At 39.9% G+C, this 24,171-nt stretch overlaps 1 protein-coding gene across 2 annotated transcripts; it reads right to left on the bottom strand.

Moving 5' to 3' along the window:
* Positions 1-283: 283 nt before the first annotated feature.
* Positions 284-20,490, bottom strand: hip1rb (huntingtin interacting protein 1 related b). 2 transcript variants are annotated; one of them, XM_044195711.1, is made up of 32 exons: positions 20,076-20,490; positions 14,049-14,112; positions 13,184-13,326; positions 12,685-12,741; positions 12,378-12,458; positions 12,164-12,240; positions 11,910-11,971; positions 10,956-11,096; positions 10,702-10,759; positions 10,088-10,163; positions 9,696-9,863; positions 9,439-9,494; positions 9,258-9,330; positions 8,606-8,789; positions 8,427-8,515; positions 8,210-8,326; positions 8,007-8,108; positions 7,607-7,801; positions 6,794-6,941; positions 6,498-6,584; positions 6,271-6,378; positions 5,882-6,018; positions 4,795-4,905; positions 4,618-4,676; positions 4,278-4,308; positions 4,082-4,144; positions 3,844-3,944; positions 2,762-2,867; positions 2,294-2,417; positions 2,136-2,197; positions 1,561-1,791; positions 284-1,456 (listed from the first exon to the last, which is right to left on the bottom strand). In XM_044195711.1, the coding sequence occupies exons 1-32, from the start codon at positions 20,166-20,168 to the stop codon at positions 1,448-1,450; spliced, it is 3,213 nt and encodes a 1,070-aa protein (XP_044051646.1). In that variant the 5' UTR covers positions 20,169-20,490; the 3' UTR covers positions 284-1,447. The 2 variants fall into 2 exon arrangements, with proteins under 2 accessions (XP_044051646.1, XP_044051647.1); XM_044195712.1 differs by lacking the exon at positions 20,076-20,490 and adding an exon at positions 16,471-16,580.
* Between the last annotated feature and the right edge of the window lie 3,681 nt (positions 20,491-24,171).

Consider the following 24,171-nt stretch of genomic DNA (forward strand, 5'->3'; position numbering starts at 1 on the left):
CAATAGCAATACATCAGTTTTAGTTATAGGCTGTTAATACAGTAGACTATAGTTAATCCTACTGGCCTGACAAATTAGTTTTGTTTAACCTTAGATAATAGTATATAGTCTATCAAGACTGAAAAACACTGACTGGGAAAAACACAATGCTGAATTCTTTTAGTTTCTTCTTTAAATGTGCTTTATGTGTAATTTGTGTGATTTTATGTCATTATTGATCAAATCTTTGAGCAAATAAAACTTAAAAAAGCTTTGGAACAAGATGAAGGAACACAATGGGACATTAAATCAAACATTTATTGTTTATTTGTTTGACATTTACACTTCTTACAAGGAGAAACCACCATTATATCTTTACTAAAATATATTAATAGATCTGAGTGTATAAAGACATTTCGTACAGAGGAAAGGACAGAACATAAAAAGATGCATTTTAAAGACCCTGTAAGAAAAGTGCCCAGAGGCAAAGAGGATTTGAACACCTTCATAATGTACATTAACTAACCCTAAATCTTCATATTCAGCCTAAAAGAAGCATTTGATAATTAAGGACGCCTACATCCGATATTTGTGTGCAAGTATTAAGTCTATCTATATGCTTTAACATACAGTAATATCTAGGTTCTCCTCTAACAAAGGGACATTCAATGGATGTGTGTAGATATAAATTATACTTGATGTGAGTTGCACACTCCTATACAGACTGTATGTCTTTACAGATATTCAATGCATTAGTGCAGTACATTTCAAGGCCTCTAAGACAATCGTGTACTGATGAGAAAGAAATCTGTTTTGCACATATGAGGAACAATGTCCATCATGAAGGCAAAGCCAGAGGTATGTACAACGTCCATGCATGCAGCAACATGGACACACATGATGCGATTCCCCAGTTTCCTTTACCGCCCACCACAACATAAATAGCATACTGTGTACATTAAGAAAAATGTGATGTGCTCTGTAATGAACATTCAAAAAGGTTGTCAAAACTAACTATTGACATACAAATACAAGATATGCTGTCAATTTGTGATTATCATCAAGTTTGTATTCTAAAAGCAGCAATAATGCTTGATCATCTAAAATTTTAGTGATGCAGAAAAAACAACAATTCATACAGCCTAAAAGTATACTATTAGCCTTTTTTGTTTTTGATGCCAAATACTAAAATAAAAATGGTTCTGCCTGACTGGCATGCATATGAATCTTTTTTTTTTTTAAAGGGTTAAGACAGCATATCCCTTACAGGCATCAAGGGTCAAAAATTAGGCTTCTGGTCCATTTTGGCAAAAAAAACAAAAAGAGGAAAGGAAAACAGTGATATGCAGGATGAGGCAGAGGATTGTCAGCATGCAACTTAAAGGAACCCTATGTTCACAAAAAGGCAATCTTTCTCTGGTCAATCCAACCATCCATAAGTGGAGCCTTTTCCTCTTCTGCTCAGGCATTACTTAAACTGCAACATACATACGGAAAGAGACAGATAAAGACAAGATATACCAACAAGTTGAATCTTATTTTCTCATTTACAACATATAGCCGTTTCTTCACAGCCCTTACCGTGGTTTTGGTTGGTATGTTGGGTTTCTGGGCCAACGCAGGTTTCTTCATCAGTGCAGGTTTGGTGGGTTTTGGTGACATGGTGGCAGGTTGGGCCAGCGACGAGGTCTCGCCGTTCCCCTCAGAAACCTGCTCTAGAGGAACTCCGGCCAACTCGTAGTGCTTCTTCCTCAGCTCGCCCAAACGCAGACGCTCGTTCTCCAAGTAACTTTCTAATTCCAGCACCTTCACCTGAGGGGCGGGAAACAAACAGTTGGTTATCTATGGTTGAAACGGTTTGTGCTATATTTAGTTCAACTTAACTTCCACCATGTCATCAGTTGCACGTAAAGCTCAATGTGAAATGGTAAAATATGCAAAAATGTATCTTTTTGAACTCAATATTAATAGATCAAATTAATGACATGACCTGTGTTTTAGATTTACTTACAGAGCCTTACATTTGAAAGTTTAACTCTAATAATTAACAAATATGAGGAGTGAATGTTTTCAGTATCTAACATATAAAGTATCAAAAGTAAGGAACATATACACTTGCAGCCTTTTGCCCTCACAGTCTCATGACCATGACTTACCTGTGACTCCATTTCTTCTTTTCTCAGCTTGATGAGGGACATCCCAGAGAAGTCCATTGTATCTGCACACGAAAAGTATTTGGATAAAACAGAGGTATTAGACAGGGACGATCATCAGAGTTTACGATAATCTAGTACACAGATCAAATTGTACTCACCTTTTTCCTCCAGGTGCTCCTGGCCCGTCCTTGTTGAAGCCACCACATTAGCTGCCATTTCATTCACACGGCGAGAAGCCTGCTGGAGAACTGGCAGCTTCTTACTGTTGCGGTCTGCCTTAACCTGAGTGCAGAGGAGAGCGTGAGGAGACCAGATGACACAGTTTAGACACTAAACCAAAAGACTCATTCACAAAATCTAATTACACAGTCAGTGTGCTACTAAGTGTGTTGCAAGAGGTTAAAAAAAAAAGGAGTTACATTAACAAAACAAATTGGTTGATAATTTAATGAAATATGGTTAATTTGCTCTCTCGTGTGATGACACATCGAACGCTTAGAAAAGTGGAGAACATTGTTGTGTGTGATATTCACATTTTGACAATTAGCACAATACAATGTAGTTTATTTCTAGAGTAATGACAAAGTATCTCAAAAGGTTTCTATCGCATTTTTCTTGGAAATTACCTTCGAGGCAGCAACCAGCTGTGCTGTGCTAGCAGCGATCTCGTGGGAGCAGACAATCAACTCTTCGTATTTGCCTGTGTGCAGCACCACCTTATCAGCAGACTCCCTGAGAGGAAGCAGGTAAAGACAGAACACCTTTTCAATCCACTTAACTGGAAAGGTTACTGTTCATTTCAGGTGCTACACATAACATTTTAACATCAATAAATCGCAGTGGTGGAAGAAGTATGTCACAATTACCCAGAGCCCAAAGTGACACCTTCACAATGCTTGTTTTGTCCAACCAAAGGCCAAATCTCAAAATTATTTAAAAATACATTAAAATGATTAAAAGTAAAAGCAGCAAATCTTCAGATTTGTGAAGCTGGAACCATGAAATATTTTTACATGAAAAATGACTTAACACAACAATCAAAATAGTTACCAATTAACAAATCGTTGCAGCTGTACTTATGTAAACTGTTGGGTAGTTTGATTTACAACCACACATCATATTTTATAAGCTCTTCGTGTGTTTTTTGTGTAAAAATATTAATTTGTAAAGCAACTAGTAACTAAAGCTGTGGGATAAATGTAGTGAAGTAAAAAAAAGTACAATATTTAGTACAAGTAGAAAGTAGCATGAAAAGAAAAGACTCAAGTAAAGTACAAGTACCTCAAATTTACAGTACTTGAGTAAATGTACTTAGTTACCTTTCACCACTGGTAAAATCGTCCCTAGGTCTGATTTGAGTCATCAGTATAATTACAGTAAACCATTAAGGCCATAAGCAAGAATAATGGCTTCTAGCATATACACACCCTTTTACATTTTGTTCAAGGGTCAGAATTAGCTGAAAATGTGCCCAATTTCTGGGTCCCCTGTATTTTAGGGGGCCCAGAAACAAGCCGTTGTCAGGCTAAACTAAATTTCTAGCAACGTCCCTGGACAAACTAGCTCTGGGAGTTGGAATAGTCTTTTTGTTGTAATGGCACATGTTTGCAATGACCATTTGTTTACGTTAAGAATCACAAAAAAGCATTTAATGATATAAGGATATAAGCTGTAATGTCCTGTGTAATTCTTGTCCTGTATAACTTACACCATCTCTGTGGCTCCCCATCCCACAGCCTTGGCAGCAGAGATGAGTCCCTCAGTCCAGCGAGAGTTTCTGGCGTAGAACTCCTTAATGGTGGCTGCGCCCTTAAAAAGTAAAACATTAGTCCTGTTAGTTTTCTGAATGGAGCAGCTCTCAGTTTGATCTCAGAAACAAAAGCTGTTGAACTCAAACAAAACCGAGCTGCCAGTTTTGGATTTAAAATTAGAACAGTGTGACTCACCCTCCCACCCTCGACAATCTCCTTCTGCAAGTCTGTGGATGCTATGATGAGCATGCGGATGGCCTGCGGAAGAGTGGATGATAACCAAGAAATAAAAAACACACACGTTCATTAGGAGATTAATTAAAAATAGGATATATGTAGGGTAGACTACGACAAAACTGTATATTAGTGGAAACACATCAATCTACAGTACCTTCATCAGGTCTGTGCAGCTGTTGAGGATTCTGTAAAAGAGAGTGAAATAGTACAGAGTTAAAACAAAAATGTACAGTGAGTTATAGGTTGTGGCCTTTTTCTTCAGTTAATACCATTCACTGAAGAATGACAGGAAAGAAAAGAATAACAAAGGATGAGGATGCATTTTGGTATTGTGCTCTACTTTGTAAAAATTACAAGTATTGGTCTGACGAGAGATTTCAAAATCTAAAAGACACCCCCAGTCTGATTTTAATTAAACCTTGACAGATGATGCATCTTGTTACAAGTTCGTGTGTAACTAATTTAGATACATAAAGTCCCAAAAATTAACAAACCTTTCATTGACCTCCAGTTTAACTCCTGTTGTGTCCTTTCGTGCCTGATTCATCATTTCCTAAATACAGAACCATACATGACATTTATCAGTTACAAGAGATACACTGTACAATATTACAGGTAAATTCATTATAGATAATATTAGTGCATCTTAAAGTAAGATTTACGCCACTTACATCAATCCTGCGGACTGCCTCCTCAATAGCCGCTGATGTTGCAGCCATTTCCTTATCGACCAGATCTCCTAGCTCGTCCTGACGAACGTCCATGCCTTTTGGCCGCAGCTCCTGGATATAACAAGAGGGGAAATTATTAGAATTGATAAAGAAAAATACAAGTGAACAATTTTGGAAAGGACTTAAAACATCACTGGTGAAAATGGAACCCAAATGTTAATGTTAAGTCTTGATGAAGAAATAAGATTTAATCTCCAAACAAAATCATAAATATCAATATAATTACACGAATTGTGTTGCCAAATCATACAAAACATTGCATAATAAATGATGCATTTACACTGTTCATAATTCAGGAGGTGTTGGATGTGGTTCCTACGGATTTCTTCTTTTTGTAGAGGGAAGTAGGAAATAGTTCATGTGTCAGTAATCCAACACCCACTGACATTGAGTCAAAGCCAGAGGCAAACTATATTTCAGCAATTTATTTTTGGCCTTCGTGGAAGCAAAAACTGAGGTGGTGAAACAGAGTTCATCTCCGCTTTAAATTAATGTGACTTATCACCTGTGGGTGTTGGATTGCTGACGGATATTTCCCTCACTGTCCAGAAACAAGTAGTGGTAGGTAATGCTTAAAAAAACAAAAAACAAACAAAAAAAACCCTAAAAACTAAATACACAGTATGATGCAGCAACAGCCTCTTTGTTTGCTACTGCACACTGTACAGACTCTGCAGTGATGCTTAATAAAAGAGGAAGAGCTGTGCGTATCTGGTAGATGTTTACCACAGCTTGGTAGCAGAGCAGGGTGACAGATGTTGCCCATGATGCAGTAGATGAAGACAAGGTATTACTCGTAATCATATTTTTTCAAACATTAATTGTCTGCAGTAGCAGTATCTGCAAGCGGCAAACTGTCAGGAAAGTGTATTCATTCAATTAACATACTTCCATACATCCATACATACATACATACTTTCATGTTATTCACATCTCATATAATGAACACAGGGCTCCCTAGGCCCTGGTTTCAGAGTACATTTAATATGAAAAATTAATACAGATATTTTGTGCTAGTGTCTCTCACCTGGCCCAAGTGCAGGATCTTTTGAACGACTATGCGAATGGAGGCCGGGTCTGCCCTCTGGAGGGTGGTCTTGGACTTCAGGTCCTTAAAGAACTGCAGACTCTGAGTGGCGCAGCCTCTGCAGTTCTCCGTCAGTCCTGCGGAGTGTAAAAGGGCAGTAATCAATGATCGGCCATAATGTTGCATTCTTTTTACACTGACACTTAAAACTCACTCTTCAAATGCAGCTTGAAGCGAGTTTGAAATCAAAACTATTAATCAATCAAATATCAATATCTATAACTGAGATGTGGCTTTACATGTGGATATATGGCCTGGGAGATAAATACTAAAATAACTACATGTATAACTGGCGTAATGCCAAGAAAGTAATCTGAGATATTCCTTACGGTCTGCATGGTCAGTGGGTGCCATGTGTGCAGTGGCACTGCCGTTGATGATTGTATCCGCAGCCAAGTGGGAGAACTGGGTCACAGCCCTCAGCAGCCCTCCAGCATCTGGTTACAAGAGCATACAGTAAGACAGCAGTATGCCATATTAACAAAAATAACTAAACAGCCGCAAACTGTCATGAGGTCAGCAGGATTATGTTGAATCAGAAGCAGAGCAAACTTACCCCCCATGTTTCTCAGATAATCTGCATGGCCCTTTTTCACTTTGTCTATGGAGCCCAGTGTGGCCTCCGCCCGACTTATGAGGTAATCTGTGTTTGGAGGACAAACAGAAGATTGAAAAAAAGCTTTGTTAAAGTCTCCAGAATGGACAATATACTGTATATGGTCAACTAGCTAGGGTCATGGTCTTTGTAACACTTCATTTGGCTTCTTTACTTATTTAATTCTCACACTCACATTTCTGCTGTTAATCTGTTCAGTTTATGTCTTTTGTGAAATAATAGAATCGGGGTCTGACCTGGAGAGCTGGTGCATCGTACATGGAGGGGATCATCCAGTTTAGCAACAGCATCTTGGATGATGTTCTCAGCCTCTGTGATGGTGCCCTGCAGCAGAGCAAACTGCTCCTCCAGAAGCTTCTGCTTCAGCTGCTCCTCCTGACTTGTCTACATGCATGCACACACAAATACACATTCAACCTGAACCTGCATACATGTATGGTTTAATATGTGTTGATGGCAAGATAATTGTATTGATATACATAAACTAGATTGTTGTCTCATGCAATCTGTCCATGGTCTGTAAATTGCCATCTTCGTACGAAATAAGCAGAAACTGCACCAAGCCTGTTCCTTTTAATCCTTAGAATCAGATGGTAGAGCACGTGTCATCAACCAGCTCAGACGCCATTATTTGTCACAGCGTGTTTTCTAAAATGCCTTAAAAACTGATTGTGAATCATAGTTTGATTAGGTGTACAGTATAAGCCTAAACTGCACATCAGTGATTTGACTAAAATAGACAAAGCTCTACATCCTAATTTAACTGATTGTGAATATTATATTGGGGTTACTATTAGAATATTGCAATTCATGTAATCATAGCCATTGTACAAATATGCACAGTCACCCTTGGGATAAGCCCAGTAAAAGTAAATGTTTAAAAAAAAAAAAAAAAAAAAAAAAAGGTATTTTGCAGATTTGTGCATGACTGTAATGTGATAGCTTTAATCATGAGTCTGCATGCTTTTTCTTAAGAAGACAGACCTAAAATTACAACTAAATGTGTTGCTGTTCACACTGCTGAGCTCGGCTCGGCTGTCCTGACTGACCTTCTCCTGCAGTTTGCCCTGCAGCTCTCCAAGCTCCCTGCTGTTCCTCTCTCGCTCCTGCTGAAGTGACGACTGCTGCACCTGCGCAGCCTGCCGCAGAGACGACAGCTCCGCCTCCTTCTCGCTCACAGATCGCATCAGACGCTCCTTCTCTGCCTGCAGAGCTGTCATTGAGCTGTTCACTTGCTCCGACGTCTGGTAAAGACAGAGCGATGAGGGAAGCCAGAAAAGGCAGATGGCCATGAGTGTCGGAAGGAAAGCCCATTCGGAAATGTGTGACATGCCTCAAGTCGCCAAACGCAGAACTGATGACAACTCTAAATACTGATATACTGATTAACTAATGATGGTGAATTAGCTAAACATCATCAAGGTCATGACATTACAGGTGCACACTCACCTTCTCGCTGCTCTGCAGAGTCGCCTTGATGCGCATCACTTCTGCCATCTTCTCCTCCAGCTCTCTCTTCAGCTTCTCCATTTCAAACTTCTGCTCTTCCAGCTACAGTGACAACAAAACAGCATTATTTACATGCACTGCGACCTTGAGACCTCCATGTTTTTTTTTTTGGTTTTTTTTTTTTAAAGGAAAATACCCCCAACCTTCATGTCAGCGTCCTGTTTTATTCGATCAACCTCAAATGAGAGCTGCTGTTTGGTCCTCTCCACCTCTTCTTGCGTCTGCTGGGTTGCCGACAGCATCTTGACAGTGTCTGCACTCTGTCAGCACATTAATGCATTTAGTGTAACCGCACACAGCCAGGTGCTGACATCTAATTTAAAACAAACATCTCTGGACTGGTCTGCAGTCTGACTGTACCTTCCGAAGTAGTTCAGCATGGCTGGCCACCAGCTCTGTGTGCTTCTCCTTCAGCTTGTTGTACCGCTGCTCAGTGGCCTGCGCTCTTTCTGCACAGCGAAGAGAGACGACAGCATTATCATATGCACTTGACCACATTTTGTCCATGTATACGAGAGAGTGTTGACTGCATGTCTTACTATCTGCTTCGATAAAGGTGGTTTGTAAGCTCTCGTGTTCTGCGTTTCGGCGACGAGTAGCCTCCAGCTCCATGCGCAGTTGTTCATTTTCCACAAGAGCACGTTGCTTCTGTGCACGTTGTTCCTCTAGTTCTGCCTCCAAACTGTTGATCTGGGACTTCAGCTGCGTGATGTAGCGTTGAGCCTTCAGGAGGGGAAAAGAGAGATCTGCACTTCAGGAATAATCTACCGGTGCCAGTTTGTTCAATATTCAACATAACAATCTTGAAATTTTCATTTCGCAAGATGCATTCATTTTTATAATCCCCACCAGCTCCTTTCTTGATACCGGTCTAATCTTATCTCCTCATCTTTGTATGTTTTTATAACAACAGAAAAACAGCAGAGAGACGAGGGATGACATGCAAAAAAAATACACAAAGCAAAAAAGGTTGCAAGTGGGAATCGTATCTGTGACGACAAAAATCTCAACTGGACACCCTTGTCTCTGTCAGAGGATACTTGCCACATTCCACATGTCAGGAGCAGCATTTGCATCCACCCAACACATGACTCAGATTCCTTTGCACATAGATAATGGCCTCTACAGTCACACCTCTTCTATGCACACACAAACTTCTGAACCCTAAGCAGCAGGTGATTCAGTCCTTACCTCTGCTTTGACTCTCTCCAGCTCTGCTCTCAACAACTCCAGGTCCCGCTTCAGGCTCTCAATCTGGAGATCCCTGCCAGACAGAAAACACACAGTCATAGTGTGCTGGCACAGGCAGTATGCTGAAACCAAATAGTCTTATTGACAATCACAGGTTACAATGAAAAACACCCTGGCTCACCTGTCATCGAAGCCTCCATTCGGAGGTCCAAACGTCTGATCAAATATGTCCAGTTGCTGAGAAAGAGTAAAATAATAAATGAATAGAAGCGCACACAACGTCACGGTACTACTGTAGGTTGGGGATATTTTCCTTTAAAAAAACATGGAGGTCTCAAGGTCGCAGTGCATGTAAATAATGCTTTTTTGTATGAGTACTTGTGTGAGCGAGTGTGTACAGTCTACTGTGTACATGCATCTGTGACTTATGTGCCATACCTGTGGCTGTGCTTGTACACTGGATGTTGGGATGTCGCTGACCTCAATGAGCGGCTCGGGGTAATCATCATCGTCGTCTTGTTGCTCTGGTTCGTCCTCATCAGGGATGACCACCACTGGCTTCACGTGCTTGGCCAGTGAGGCTGCATGCAGAAAGTTAGGTGGGGACTGACAAGGAGACAGAAAAAAGGTATTCAGGTGTAATCTAAAAATAAATTAAAAAAAAGATTATTTATGGTCCTCTATGAGAAAACCTTCATGTGAAATTTCTTTAGCTGTTTATGTTTGTAGCTAACAGTCGCAGTATTAGGTTCATGGTGAAGTCTTTAAGATGGAGGCTGTGTCTCTGCACTGAAATCATCCCACCTCTCCCCATCCCTCTGTGATCTTACATCAGGCAGTTTGGGGATCTGGATCAGTCTCTTGAAGTACATCATGTCTCTTGCTTTATTGAAGAAGGTCTTCAGGCTGTGGGACAAAGGACAACAAGTTACTATAATGCTCATACTCATGCACAAAATACAGCATGTTTAATATAGACTTATTAGTCTTATAGTCTCATTTTGCAATATTTGTTATATTTTTGAGACTTATTATAGTTGGCTTTCGTGTGTTTCATCACCGTTGGCAGATATGGCAAACTGTGTCACTGCACTAAAAGACACATGAAGCATTAACTAAAACAATTTGACTACATAATTTGTGAGAAATATTAGACGCATGAATTGAATAACACCAACTCCCCCAACCTCGGAGACTCATCTCTGAGCTCAGAAGTAAAGATATAAATGTGTCTGTGACAGTGACGCCAACTGACTCACCACAAAGGGTGGGGGATGGGAAGTAGTTATTTGCATTGGTTCAAAGTGCTGTGGTGACTAGGTGAGGCAGGATTATGTTGCACACTTCCTTTGGTTAAAAAAAACAAAAAAAACAAAAAAGTATTCTCTTCCCTTTGATGCAGTCACTTTCATTCACTCATAGCCTGATGCTGTGGATGACCTACCTGTGGAACTGGTCATGGAAACGATCACGGTGTCCTTGTAAGGTGTCAGCAGGAAGACCTGAAATCCACAACATGGGACAAAGTTTTTATTATTAGGCAATGCTTTGAGACATAAATAATCTCAAGGCCATAGCTTGAATTATAATTTACTTGCTTTATTTTATTGATTTAGAACATTCAACAAATGTATCCCTGAATTTATAGGCTCAGAAGGCATGCTAAATGGCATTCTTTGGAGTAAAAAGTGTTCTTACAGGCATGCAGCTTGAATAGCAGCTTGACGGTGAAGTGGTAGAGGTGGCTACAGTCCTGGATAACTTGGATGAGTGGAGACAGCCGACACTGGCCTGACGTGAGAGTGGAGATGGCGATGGATGTGTTGAGCTGTCGGATCACTGGGAGAGAAATCAGAGACAGGAGCTAGAAGTACATGTTAACTATCCCTGAAGTAAATTTTGACTGTCACTTGCCTATGTCTAGTCCTCATTGGATAATTGATAAAGGCCTCTTGTGGTACAATCTTAGGCTGTACTTTTACCCATTCGTTAATCATCCTGATGAAGGCTTGGCGCTGATACGTAGGTTGAATGAAGTGCAAACTCTTCCATTGAGTCTGTTAAAGTTAGTTTTCACATCTTTCACACTTCTCTTGTTACTTTGGCACCTAGCTGACGCGTGAGGTAGCAACAATATATACTTTCTGCAACATGCAAACACTCGTAAGGAGATTTTGTTCCAGTGACTCAAAAACATAGTGCTGAGGTCTGAGAACCCAAATGTGAGTACACCTACATAGTACAAGTACACTTCTTTCACAGTACAGCTGCAAAATTTGTTTATGGTGTTGAGACATGATCCTGGGCCTCCACCCTGCAGGCTTGGGAGGAGCATACCAGTTAAACTGGAGGAAATCAACTTAATGTCCTCTAATTGAAGGCATTTCCTCATCAGTTAAAACAAATTTAGGCAAAACAGGAGAACATGAGTTCAAACTAGACCAAGAGATAGAAATCACTTTTTTTGTTTTGTTTTGTTTTTTTTAAATGGACCACAGTCTAGGGCAGGACAAGAGTTGCTTTTAAAAAGGACTCTTGGCTTTTGTACATAAATAAATAATGTCAGCAGACTACAGCCCTCTACTCTAGCTCAAATTTCTCTTCCTTGGAAGAGTAGGATGGGGGGGTTGGGGGGTTGTTGTTTTTTTTCACCTGTCTCGGCCAGCCTCAGCTCTGCGTCCAAGTAATCAAACACCTCCACTGTGAGCTGGAACCTGCGGGAGAGAAGTTGATACCTCCATTAGACAGAAAAGAGGCCCCACTCAGAAACAATGATGACCCTGTGAAATTAATCGAGCAGCAGGGCTTGTCTGTTTATTTTTTTAACTCGTTTGGGTGGCAAATGATTGGGATTTAAGGCTGAACAGATAAAACAAAGTCACTTTACGCAGAATTTGGAAACTCACACATTATTAATGTCTGTTCCTGCAGTGCGCTCCAGGACTTCATCTGTAGCCTCCAGGTTCGGTGGGATTTCTGAATGCTGCAGAGAAACATTTTTGTAGGTTTAGTGCCTATTTACACTCACAGTGTGAATTCCTAACATTTTGCTGAATTATCCATTATGTGCATCTTGGTAACATACCATGTGGTGTGACATATGACAAAGGATGCTCTTACCTTCACATGAAACTCCATTTTTGTGCAGAGCAGCTTGGTATACAGAGTCACCAGCTGTCCGTATTTGTCGTGGAGGTTGGACTGGAAACCACAGGAGCACACAAGCAAGAATTAAGCACAAATAATAAGAATAGTTAAAAAAATAAATAATAATCTATGTCGCCAAGTTGAAGCTTTCTTTTCTTTTACTGGACGGAGATTATTTCAGGCTTTACAGGAATTCCAGTGAACCACAAATTTATATTTCTACTGCATTCTTTTGAAATTATTTTTAAAAGATTTAATGAAAAAAGATGCAAAGACTCACCCATAGTTTCCCAATTTCAACTAGAGAACTGTGATGTCTCATGCAGTCTTGTAGAACCTGTGAAGGTGACAGCTTGAATGAACAACTCTAGTAACACTTTCATTTTCCACAGCATTTAAAAAAAATAAATTAAAAGCAACTTTGGCTTGTCTTTCAATCAATCAAATTTAAATAGATGTGAGCTTTATGCCTTTAGGACAAACCAGATTAAAAATGAACTCTTTTAGATTGTATTACCAGACATAATAGAAGAAGGAAGAAAACAATTTTCAAAATAATATACAAGTGAAATATAATATTAAGTCAATAATCAAGTTTTTCTAGATTTCATCACAATAATAAATTGTTTACGCCTTAATGATTTTTTCCAGCTTCATGTTGAACTCATGATGCTGCAACCGTCTGGGGTCTTCGATCATTCAACAACTCCACTCTTTTAACATCTCCCTGGTGTCATAGATAATAACAGGCAGTAAGAGAAGGGTACTTGGTGCCTTACATTGCGGTGTCCGTCCCGCAGGACTTTGTGCAGTACGTGGCAGAACTTCCAGCTGAGGATGGAGCTGCTGGCCAGAGGCAAGCCCAGAGCGTAGGACCAGAAGGTGTAGGCTCCCTTCTCCCTGTGAGTCCCCAGAATGATTCCTGTTGTTGTGTTGTTAAGGAGGCACAAACTATCACAGGACTGCTGGCTACTCCACATACAACATGTGCCATTTCCTACACAAGTTACGATGAAATGATAGCTAGGTTTCCATGTCATGATATACACCTATTTAAGAAAAATGCCAATTAATGTACAAGCTTTCTTCTTTTATATATCTCTCTCTATCTCTATCCCATTACTTTATTCTCCTTGGAAACATTACTCTCAATGGTTACCCCATTGTGTACCTGAACAGAGAAGAAAGAATTGAGTTCCAAACAAACATCACAGATTTGAGCATTACCATCCCTCTGACCTACACATCCAATAAAAGTGCCTTTTTCTCACTGTAGTGTCCCATTGTTTTACACTTCTGAATTATAACTGCTGTTAGAGCCCACCTCAGTATTCTGGTCAAACAGGATATACATAAAATTACAGAATAAACATTTGCATGTCAACTGTTCTGCAACAGATCTCTCTGTGAAGGTAAAAAAAAAAAAGACAAAATATCAAGTTTGTCCGTCTGAAAAGAGAGACACTAATAGTTTATGTATGCCTTACATATAAATTCCCTTACAAGTTGTGAAGTAAAGGTAGTACCACACACACTACTGATCTGTACAGAACAGAAAAACTCTACTGATGTTAGTTTGGAAACTGTTTTTGTTTAAATATTATAATAATAATAATATAAATATATATTTTTTTAAAAGGATACGTCGTGCATGTTTCTCCTTCACAGGCGTCTCAGTGGAGTTGATGGCTTTGCTGATGCTGTTCAGCTGGGAGGAGAGGAGAGGAGTTAACACAACCATCAGTTGTAGGGCTTACAATAGACGTGCCAACAAATACATAAGTCATGACAAGTTAAATAAAGACCAGGAGTCAAACAAAGGATAACAGGCTCCACTCAAATGACATGAATGAATCAGAGAAACAATGACTCTGCACTGTGTACACACAGTTGTACAGATGGACTTTCGGTTCTCACAATATGGTTAGCCTGATTTTAACTGACCAAAAACAGTAATTCAGGATGAACTAGCAGCTTCTTGCTGATTTGAATGGTGGTGCTCCTAAGCTTGGTCTGACTTAAAGTGAATAGTGATGATTACACAACACGTCAAATGCGTTCCCTTTGTTTCTTTGCTGGTGCTATATCACTAACATCTTGATTAAGATATGTATCAAACCTTGTTTTTTCCATATCTAGTTGCTGCTAACCTACCTTTCATGTCTACCTTTTTACGTCACCCACAGCTAAATCAGGCTTAAAAACTATGTGGCATGCCTCGCCTTAAGTCGCAATTCAGTGCTGTGTTTCGTATAAGGGAAGTGTGCTAAAAAAGTAATCAAGACTTGGCCAGAGTATAACTCTCACTCTACAGTCCTGCGTCGTCTTGCAATCAACCAGACCTGCTAGTCTTTGTTAAAACCTGCAGGAAAAAACAGCTTGGTGCACATTATTTATACACATTATTTTTAGCGATCTGTGATTAATTTAATAATTTATTTCCAATTTGCACCAATATCGGAAAAACTAAAACAGAAATTTAATAGAAATGCATATCTACTTTATTGTTATGTGCCTTGTGTCCTTTTAACAAATCTTTTGGGGCCCAGAGTGTCTGTATGAGACTAATCCAACATACAGTTCAAGCATTAAAGTAGCAACATCTTCAATCTCCATCCCTCTTTCAAAAATAGCCTTTCTCAAAGTATCTTCCTGTTTAAAAAGGCTCCTTAAACATGAACGTGTAACCTTAATATGTAGTAGAAGTTGCACATACCAGTAAATGACAACACAAGACACTGGTTCTTTGGTCTTACCCTCAAACACAGGCTTAGACATCCATGTCACATCTTTGTTTGAAACGTAATCACATATCAGTGGCAGAGGCCCCTAATCCCACAAAACCCTATAAAAGCCTCTAATACATTACAAAACCTGGGGGTCGCCACAAACACGCACGCACACATGCACACACACACACACACACACACACACAACAAAGCACAGAGGGGCTACTGTGGCGTTCAGAGTGAGAGAGGGGTGTGCTGGTTAATAGGAGACTTCCCCCCGCCTGCTTCTGACGCAAATGAACTGCTAGTCTCTCGTTTACACAGGGCAAGCGCAGTGGGCTAGCATGGAGGCCCGTGTGACAATGAGAGGTTTGTTTGGGGACGAAGGCCGACAGCTGGGGTAGAAGATTGGCTTGGATGGGGACCACGCTCTGGCACACAGAGCCTGGCACTGAGGCCTCAACAGATGGCCGCTGAGCAGCGAGGCTGCAGGGAGACTCTCATAGTACATTCAGAATGGCTGTCAGTCAGAGAGCGAGGACATGGACAGAAAGGAGAAGGACATCGAATGCAGGACAAGAGGTGCAGCGTGACCAAATACTACATACAGTTTACTGTCAGAATGAGCACATGATCACCAGCTAGTGTGCTGTACTGCAGCTTTTTTTGGGAAACAATAGCTGATTTCAATGTCACTCGTTGCAGCACTCCAGTGTACATACCCTTACATGCCCTTGTTCGAGGCTACTAGGGAAGTAATGGGCACTGGCTGCATGGGGATCAAACTACAGTAGCAACCCTTCAATTACTATTTTCCGGATTAAGCGTTTGGTTTAATCAAATATAATCACATCAAATATCTTGTTTTGTCCGATCGATTAATCAACTAAGCTCTACTAATTAGTCAGCTTTGTTAATTGCCTACTTTACTACTATTATTTTACTGTAACTGTAGAAAAACTAACTGAAAAAACTTGACACAGTATCTCACAATCAAGCCTCCACACAGGTCACACACACATATACCATTTCATTATTGCCATGGTCAAAGATAAGTCAGACAAAATCCAAACTTTTTACTAACAGAGCATTTCCAAGGTCCAAGCGCTCCAGACATGCCGACACTGTCGACTGTGCGGCCACCAGACAAGTTAGTGCTGCATCTGGTTCAAGCGTCAGTAAATCCCCTGACCAGCAGAGAGGAGAAGTGAGAGGGAGGGAAAGCCTGGACTAATCCCTGAGGCCTGCCATAAGGTCTACTGCCAGCTAGCATTACTGTAGCCATACACTCACTCCACAGTCTACACCCTCCACGCTGCATGGTCGTCTCTGCTTACCTGGTCATCTCTGCTTTTCAGCAGCGTGTCCATGTGCTTGGACATCCTGGTGTGGCACAGTGTGTCAAATTAATGAAGTCAAGGCATCAATGCTACACCTGAGCTGCTTCTCACTGGACATAATGCTCCGAGGCAAGAGCACTTATTGCAGGTCCTTATCAGCTTAATTCAACAGACTGCTGCCGGGTGATCTGGCTAACAAGGTCACACGCAGACCTGTTAGCCGATTTTATATTTAATTCAATATTCTTTCTCTTTACGAGGTTATTTTGATATTTTTATTCACTTCTTCTTGTGTTGCTCATCTCCTGCTGCTTCTGTGTCCCTTTTCTGATTAAACTAGCATAGCCTCTCCCACATCAACACAGGCAATAAGCCTAACACACAAACCCACACTGGATATCTAGTCTTGTTCTCCTCCTAACTGCTCATCTGTCCTAAGAGAAAGGACACTGCACATGTGAAGGTGATGTACACTGTATAAACACAAATAACACCTCTTCAAAATGTATGGGGGGCAAAACAGATATATAAATCGCCCAGAAACAATACCTGGTGTTCATCCGATGTTCTCCAATGTTGTAATCCCTCAGATTTACTGTCGACTTCACTCTTAATGCTAAAAATGTGCCATGAAAGTAAGAACATACATCATATCCATCACCAAGTTCATCAGATTAAAAAGGACACCTGAATATTTGGCTACTATAAAGACCAATGGAACCACTATATACTACTATAGTACAAACACACAAACACTCATGCCAAATAAGACATAAGACATATTTTGCAATAAAAGCCTGTTCACTTTCATAGTTTTGGAAATATGTCAACAAAGGCAGTATGGATGGCTGAAAGACTGGCTGCACAGATAGAGGTCATGTCTTATTATTAGGTTATGTCTCACTTTTATGTCTAATTGAATTATTAATACTGCAGCCACTAAAATATTTAACAAAAGGCAAACTGTTCTTTAGCAACCAGATTGTTTTTTGGCCAATTTGCAGAGCTGGTGAGTTAGCTCGTGATTCACATGTTCATGATTATGAGCAGCTGTTTGACATAATGTAAAAGCCAGGGCACCATAGCATAGATACATGTTATGACTACATTGTGTTTAGGACTTTCACGTTGGCCTATTTTCAGTAAAAATACAAGGATCTTATGGGCATCGTCATGAGCGCACGTTTCGTAAATAATGCATGAGAGTTACATTATTATACTGCTCATACCACTTGACTTTAAGAAAGATTTTAATCATGAGCATTTAGTCCAGTTTAAAGAAACTACAGGACTGCAGATTTCTTTGTGTAGAAACACTTTGACAGCACATGGTTAAAGGTGAAGCTCGAATCCCCTTTTTGTTTGTTGACAAACGACGACATAAGATCTCACAACAACAACAAAGACTTCACTTAACACATCAGACTTTTTTTCATTAGTGTGTGAAACAATCATAACAACCCTGCTTTTAATTCTCTCTCTACTCCCACTCAGTAGTTGTGTTTACACTCTGGTACTCCCATCCCCCTTTCCCTCTCCCATGGGCGCTCACTCAGGCAACCGGAGCAAGGGAAAGCAAACACTACACACTATACACAAACACACAGGACGCTGTGTGAGACATTTCACCTTGGTACCGAGGTCAACATAAAGAGGAGAGAACGCAGGAGAGGGTGGAGTGAGAGTGAGGTGCAGCAGAGGAGTTTCAGTCGGTGTCCTGGATGAATCAGCAGTACTGAGGAACTCCATGACAAGAGAAATCTAAATCTAATATACAGGCTCCCTCCTACACACAGCGGCCTGTTAAACATAACAGGTTACAATTAAAAGAACACTTATTTAACCAATAGTTGCAGTTTGCCATTTTTGCTTAGTCAGTTCATATTGCAACTAGTTGAGTCTCCACATCCACTAAACTACTTGTAGTGAAATACTAATTAGGAGGCGGTCAAGAGCCGTACAATAAAGTTTCTGCCAAAATGTTTAAATATCAGCCAATCAGGAGTCAGGATTCTTCCTCATACTGGCCACTTCATTTGCATGTTTCCCAGTGGATCCATCCAGCTGAGCAGTGGTGACTTGCTCCCCTTCGGCTGCACACTGGGACAAGGACACCCGTTCAAAGCAGTTAATCCAACTAGTTCCACTCTGTTCTGAATATGCTGCGAGTTTTAAACAACACTTTGACACTTGGCCCTTACCCACAATGAGCCTTGTTGAACATTTGTTGCACAGCATGGAACTAGTAAGGCAACAATGTCTAGTGCTGAAATCAAAACTGTGCCTAAATGTTCTAATCAACAAATATGCTGCAATATTAAACAAGTGAACTCAGGGCAACAAACATGCAGCAGGAAGGGGACTGGGTAAAAGAAAAAAGGACTTAAATCTTTGACCACGATTATTACATATGATTTATTCCAGCTATGTTGTGAGGTGGATGTGGCACAGAGGGCAGAGAGGCAGGGGTTTGAACACCTCAGCTCCACCTTGTTCCTTGTGCTTCAAAAGCAAATAAAGTACTGACAGAGGGAAATACACCCAACATACAAAAAGCTCAGCCCATTTTAGATAACAAAATACTGAAAGTGCTGCAAGTCTGAACTCCCAAGCAGATGTTTAACAGTTTGTTTAGTTACTCAACCTCGCATGAGTCTCATGTTTCCAAGTCAGACTGGGGTGTGTGCTTCACTTGATCCAGCAGCTCCATGACCTGGCTGGTTCATCTTCAACAAATTCAAGCATTTAGTCAACAATACTGTCTACATTAAAGTATCTTACTCATGTAAGATGAAGAGCGTGGTTTACTTTGCATACGACTGCAGGGAGATAACAGCCAGAAACCACAAAGCACCTGTTGTTGTGTGAAGAATGACACAAACCTCATTCCTTCAGCGCACCCATTCAAAAGAAACTGAGTCAGATTACTCCACAAGGGTAATATCTCAAAGTTAAAGCTCTTTTTCCTGTTTCCTAAGCGCTATATCCAACAACAAGGCTGCTAAAAACAGAGAAAGACATGTCTGTAAGGGAGGAAAGGTGGCCAAACAGGAAGGACTAGATCAGCATGATACAAATGGACAGATTTCAGTGAGGACTGCATTGTGTGACTATACAGAGCATTGTATGGACTACATTATGCTAATATGGTCAAATAATCTCACATAATTGACCATTTTAGTAGATGCTGGTCTCTGAGGAAGCACATGCATCTGAAACATGATTGTGAAATAAACAAGTTCGTCTCATTTTCTATTTCAAGTTCAAATTCTTAATGTAAAAGTTCCAGCTAATGAATAAATACTGTTTCTGGGATGTACACATTTTGAAACACACGGAGGTCATGTGCAGCCTCGTGGTATTGCTGGCTTTAATTGGCACATTTTCATCAAGACACATTGCAAGATATTTAGTTCACATTTTCAATTACCAAGTCAGTTTGTTAATTGGAATAGGAATGTGGCCTATGCGGTACACTGTGACCACCAAACACACTACACATCTACGGTCACCCAGTAAAGCCACAGCAGGCCTGAATAAAGCGCAGGTTTCCCATCCCAGTTAACATTAACCCGCCGACTCCCGCTGTCTTATATTTTTACCTGCTGCTTGTCAAAATGCTCCCTCTCCGCTCCTAGATTGACCTCGGTCCGCCTGCTTTTCACCCGTGTGGGCACCTGTCTTATGCTGTTCATCCTCTAGTTTTGATAATGACAACAAAACAATTAATCTCCCCCTTCCTTTGCAAAAGAAAAAAGACACCAAAACGTCCAGTCGAGAGCAAATATCAGATGTTTCTTCTTCTATCTAGACTCCAGGCTCTCTGTGCATGAGCAAAGGACATCTCCGAGCTGCGGCTTCATTACTGGTGATGCACCGCGGCTGAAGGAGGAAGAGCAAATGCAAGTGTGTGTGTTTGCCTCGCATTACGTGGACAGATCCTCCCCCAAGGTGGAGGAAATCATCATCACGTCTTCTGCCGCTGACATCCTCCCACAAGCATGTCACTTATTCCAGCTACATTTATCACAGCGCCGGCATGTCAAGTGTTTTGTATCAGCCTTTTTTACCTTGTTATAATGTAGCCTGCTGTGTATTTCGGGTTTTTTGGTACGCTCTCCTGACTGTCTCGCTCAGCTGTAGGCAGTGACGTCACTCAAATGAAATGAAAACCCACGAGGGTTATTTCCGGGTTTTTTGTTTTTTTTAGTGATTCTCTTTTAATCCCGAGATTGCATCTGCTTTTATTGCAACAACAGCCAAGCGGTGATGATCAGGAAATGAAGCTCAGATTAATATCATAGGATGGGTTTACATTTGGGTAGACTGGCTGTGACACATGGAAATATGTGCCAGGCCAATTTTACAAATGTATGTACTTCTAAAGCATCATATTATTCACCATATCTAATACAAACAATGTTATGACATTAAAGCAAACTTGATAAATAGTTTAAATGAATTTATTTGGCCTGTATTAAGCAGCTAATATGGTTGCAGGTAGTTGTGCCCCCAAGACGTATAGACAATGAATGCAAACAATGCTGATAAGTAAAGTTAGTATTATAAAATAATATAAATAACAATGACAATCATATAACAATGTCCAAAATGCCATTATAGTCTTTTAGCATAACTCAGTAACTTTGGGTGTGACAGAAACAGGAGAAGGAAAGCTGATAAATGTGAAAATGGTAAAACATTTAAAAGAGTTTTATAAATCTATGATTTTTCTTTCCCTTTAGTGACTACAAAATTGCAATATCCTGTATACATTTATAATAAATTCACTCAGGGACAACTTCCTCACATTGAGTTGCAGCAGCTTTATTAGTCTCAGCTTTAAAAAGTCAGCAATGGATTGGTTATTCTGCTTCTGTTTATTTAAATCTCAACTGGGTTTAATAAAGGACAAGAACAAATGATAATGGATTTTCCACTCCGTTCACTGTATTTATTGCCTCTTATATCCTCCTTTAATGGATTATGGGTTTTTACCATGAGACATTGTGTCTCATGCTTTGCCCAACTTACTCGACCTGGCTGACAAACAATATGACCTAAGGTATGTGGAATATCCTGTTTTGTTTGTCTCAATCACTGCTTCCTTCATCTTTTATCCTTTCACAGCTTCAGCCAAAACGTTCAGGAACAAATCAGTTAAAACAATCAAGATACAAAGTTAACAGTCGCACATTCGAAAAGTGGACAGTATAATTTGTTTTTATTGTTTTTTCTTTATGCTGACTGTGTTAAGTAAGGCTACAAGCTATCAGTGTTGTTTCCCCACTTTGCAGCTCGTGCAGTTCTTCAGCTCCTCACCGAGAGCAACTGTTGGACAGCAGACTCGAATAAGAAAACTAACACTTCAGTTGTTTCTTATGTGCATTTTAGGCTCTGTCTGCATTTCATTCCTCTTCAAAGTTGTAAGACTGGAATTTCATGTACGTTGCGGCAGGTGGAGCAGCGACCATAATGTTTTGTTCCCAAGTATGCAGGTGAAGAAAACACAAGGGTAGATAGGACAATAGGAGAAGGGAACAAAAGGACGTGTTTGCCCAGCAGGCCAGACTTGCTCTTTCACATTTTTCCACACTGCACATACAGTCTCCACCAATCTGTGAACAGGCACTGCCCAACTCACATCCATGGATAAATTACTGAGTGACAGCACTGACATGTGAAAAGACAGTGACTGATGTAATGACGTTATGACTGACTGAAGTCATGAGAGAATAGTTCAGTGCACATTTGTGTAGATCTATGGAAAGTAATTTAAAAAAAGCAGAAATGGAAAGGTTTTTTCCCCTAGCCTATCTGTTTTACCCTTTTTTTACATAGTTTTATCGCTTCGTAAAGCACTATGAATTGCCTTTATATAAGAAGGTGCTCCACAAAAAAACAGTTAATTCATTAAATGCTTAGCAATGGTCACTCACATAGCCTGTCTTCCTCACTCACCCTCCTACTTCTAAGCATATGTTGTAGTGTGTCTGTAAAGAGATAAAGATTTACTATTACATGACTCTCCATGACATGTTCTGTATACAACACTAAACTGAGCAATTACACTTTTCTCTTAACTACCATCCCACAAATTACCTTATGGTCACTTTAAGAGGAATGATCACTCAAAACTGACCCAGGGAAACAAAAGCAGCATTTTCAAATGTCATCCACTAGCCAGCAGTAGAGGATCAGAAACTGAGTGTGAGCTCCCTCATAACCCATTTCTTTTTATTATAGCCTCTGATTATTAAATAATTTTCTTCCTGCATCACCCTGTCCGGGTTAATTTTGCAACAATTACTGGCTCACTGTGTATTATACCTTATATGTTTGTGAATGAACCAATTGAATCTTCACACACCAGTGGCCCATTCAACATGGCACTGTTAATGATAAATGAAAAAAGCATTGCACTTCACAAAATTTACTACAATACAAACCACACAAGAGAAAACAATACATGTCTATATTTCTGACTTTTTCCTTCCTCATATTTCTAAAGTATTCTCCAAATAAGGCATTAGATTCAAATCTCATGTTACAACTGCTACTCTTCTTTTTTTGTGATTATTTCTTTATTAAAAATAGTCAACAGATAAATTCCCATGATTTACATGCAGATGCACAACACTTGACTTGATACATATTGTACACATTTTTGTACACATACATTAAACTGTATACATTATACTTAAAATACAAATCATGTCATTGTCTTACACCATCCTGCTCACCCCCTCATCTACATGTCTTCATCTTCAAAATCCTCACACTTCACTCACTGGAAGAAATAATAATTGTAAACCTCATAAATACAATCTTTTCCAACATCCACACGTACACACTTGCACAGAAACTTGTCCAAATACATACACAGATGCTTGTGTGCACCAACAGGAACATGTACATATAGTAAATTCATAAATTCAGTGTCTACGGACATTCACTGATTTAAATGTCAAAGTCATCCATACATGAAATGTTTACCTTTTCATAATGGAGAAGACACCTGATGGTGAAAGCTGATCTACACATAGAAAGTCAGCCACACACACACTGATCTTCCTGCTTTGAAGGCTGTGAATGACATAATTCAGTAAAAAATTCATGCATCCCACAAAAGATTTACCACTTGGTAAATAATACTTACTTCACACCTCTGCAGCACACGTTTCACTGCTGTCTGAAATATTCATTTGTGCAGAATGTGAATTTCTTCATTTTCACTAGCCTGATAATCAGATTTAATTGCCATTTTGGTCCTGTTTACACCTGGCATTAACATGTGTCTTGGGTGATCCGATCACAAGTGGACAGCTCCAAGTACGTCAGTTCACATTTGACATTAGAATGCATCTCAAGTGACAACTTGTGATCTGATCTCACATCCTCACTCTATATGAAAATTAACACATACATCATTTCCGTTTGATCAAATGTGTTGTTGTTTTTAACCTGAATTTTATTAATTGACTGTTTATCAGACCACAAAAGACACAAGAATTAGGTTGGATAAACGATAGACGCTGCCGGAGCAGAGTGTTTCTGGGGACCGGGCCTCACTGATTACTGTACAAACTTATAACTTATAACTTTATTCACTGATTTTGGTGAAACTGGATCATATTTTATGGAAAAAATATTTATGGTTTTCCCTCCGATGTCCTCTGGCTATTCTGCCTCAACTCT

The sequence above is a fragment of the Siniperca chuatsi genome, linkage group LG5 (genome assembly GCF_020085105.1).
Source record: "Siniperca chuatsi isolate FFG_IHB_CAS linkage group LG5, ASM2008510v1, whole genome shotgun sequence".
NCBI classification, from domain to species: domain Eukaryota; kingdom Metazoa; phylum Chordata; class Actinopteri; order Centrarchiformes; family Sinipercidae; genus Siniperca; species Siniperca chuatsi.

Coding starts and splice junctions, on each gene's coding strand:
- hip1rb (XM_044195711.1), bottom strand. CDS start 20,168: ATGAACAGCATAAGACAGGTGCCCACACGGGTGAAAAGCAGGCGGACC. Junction 13,327..14,048: donor GAAGGAGAAACATGCACGAC/GTATCCTTTTAA, acceptor ACACAACAACAG/GAATCATTCTGGGGACTCAC. Junction 2,198..2,293: donor GGAGCACCTGGAGGAAAAAG/GTGAGTACAATT, acceptor TTTCGTGTGCAG/ATACAATGGACTTCTCTGGG.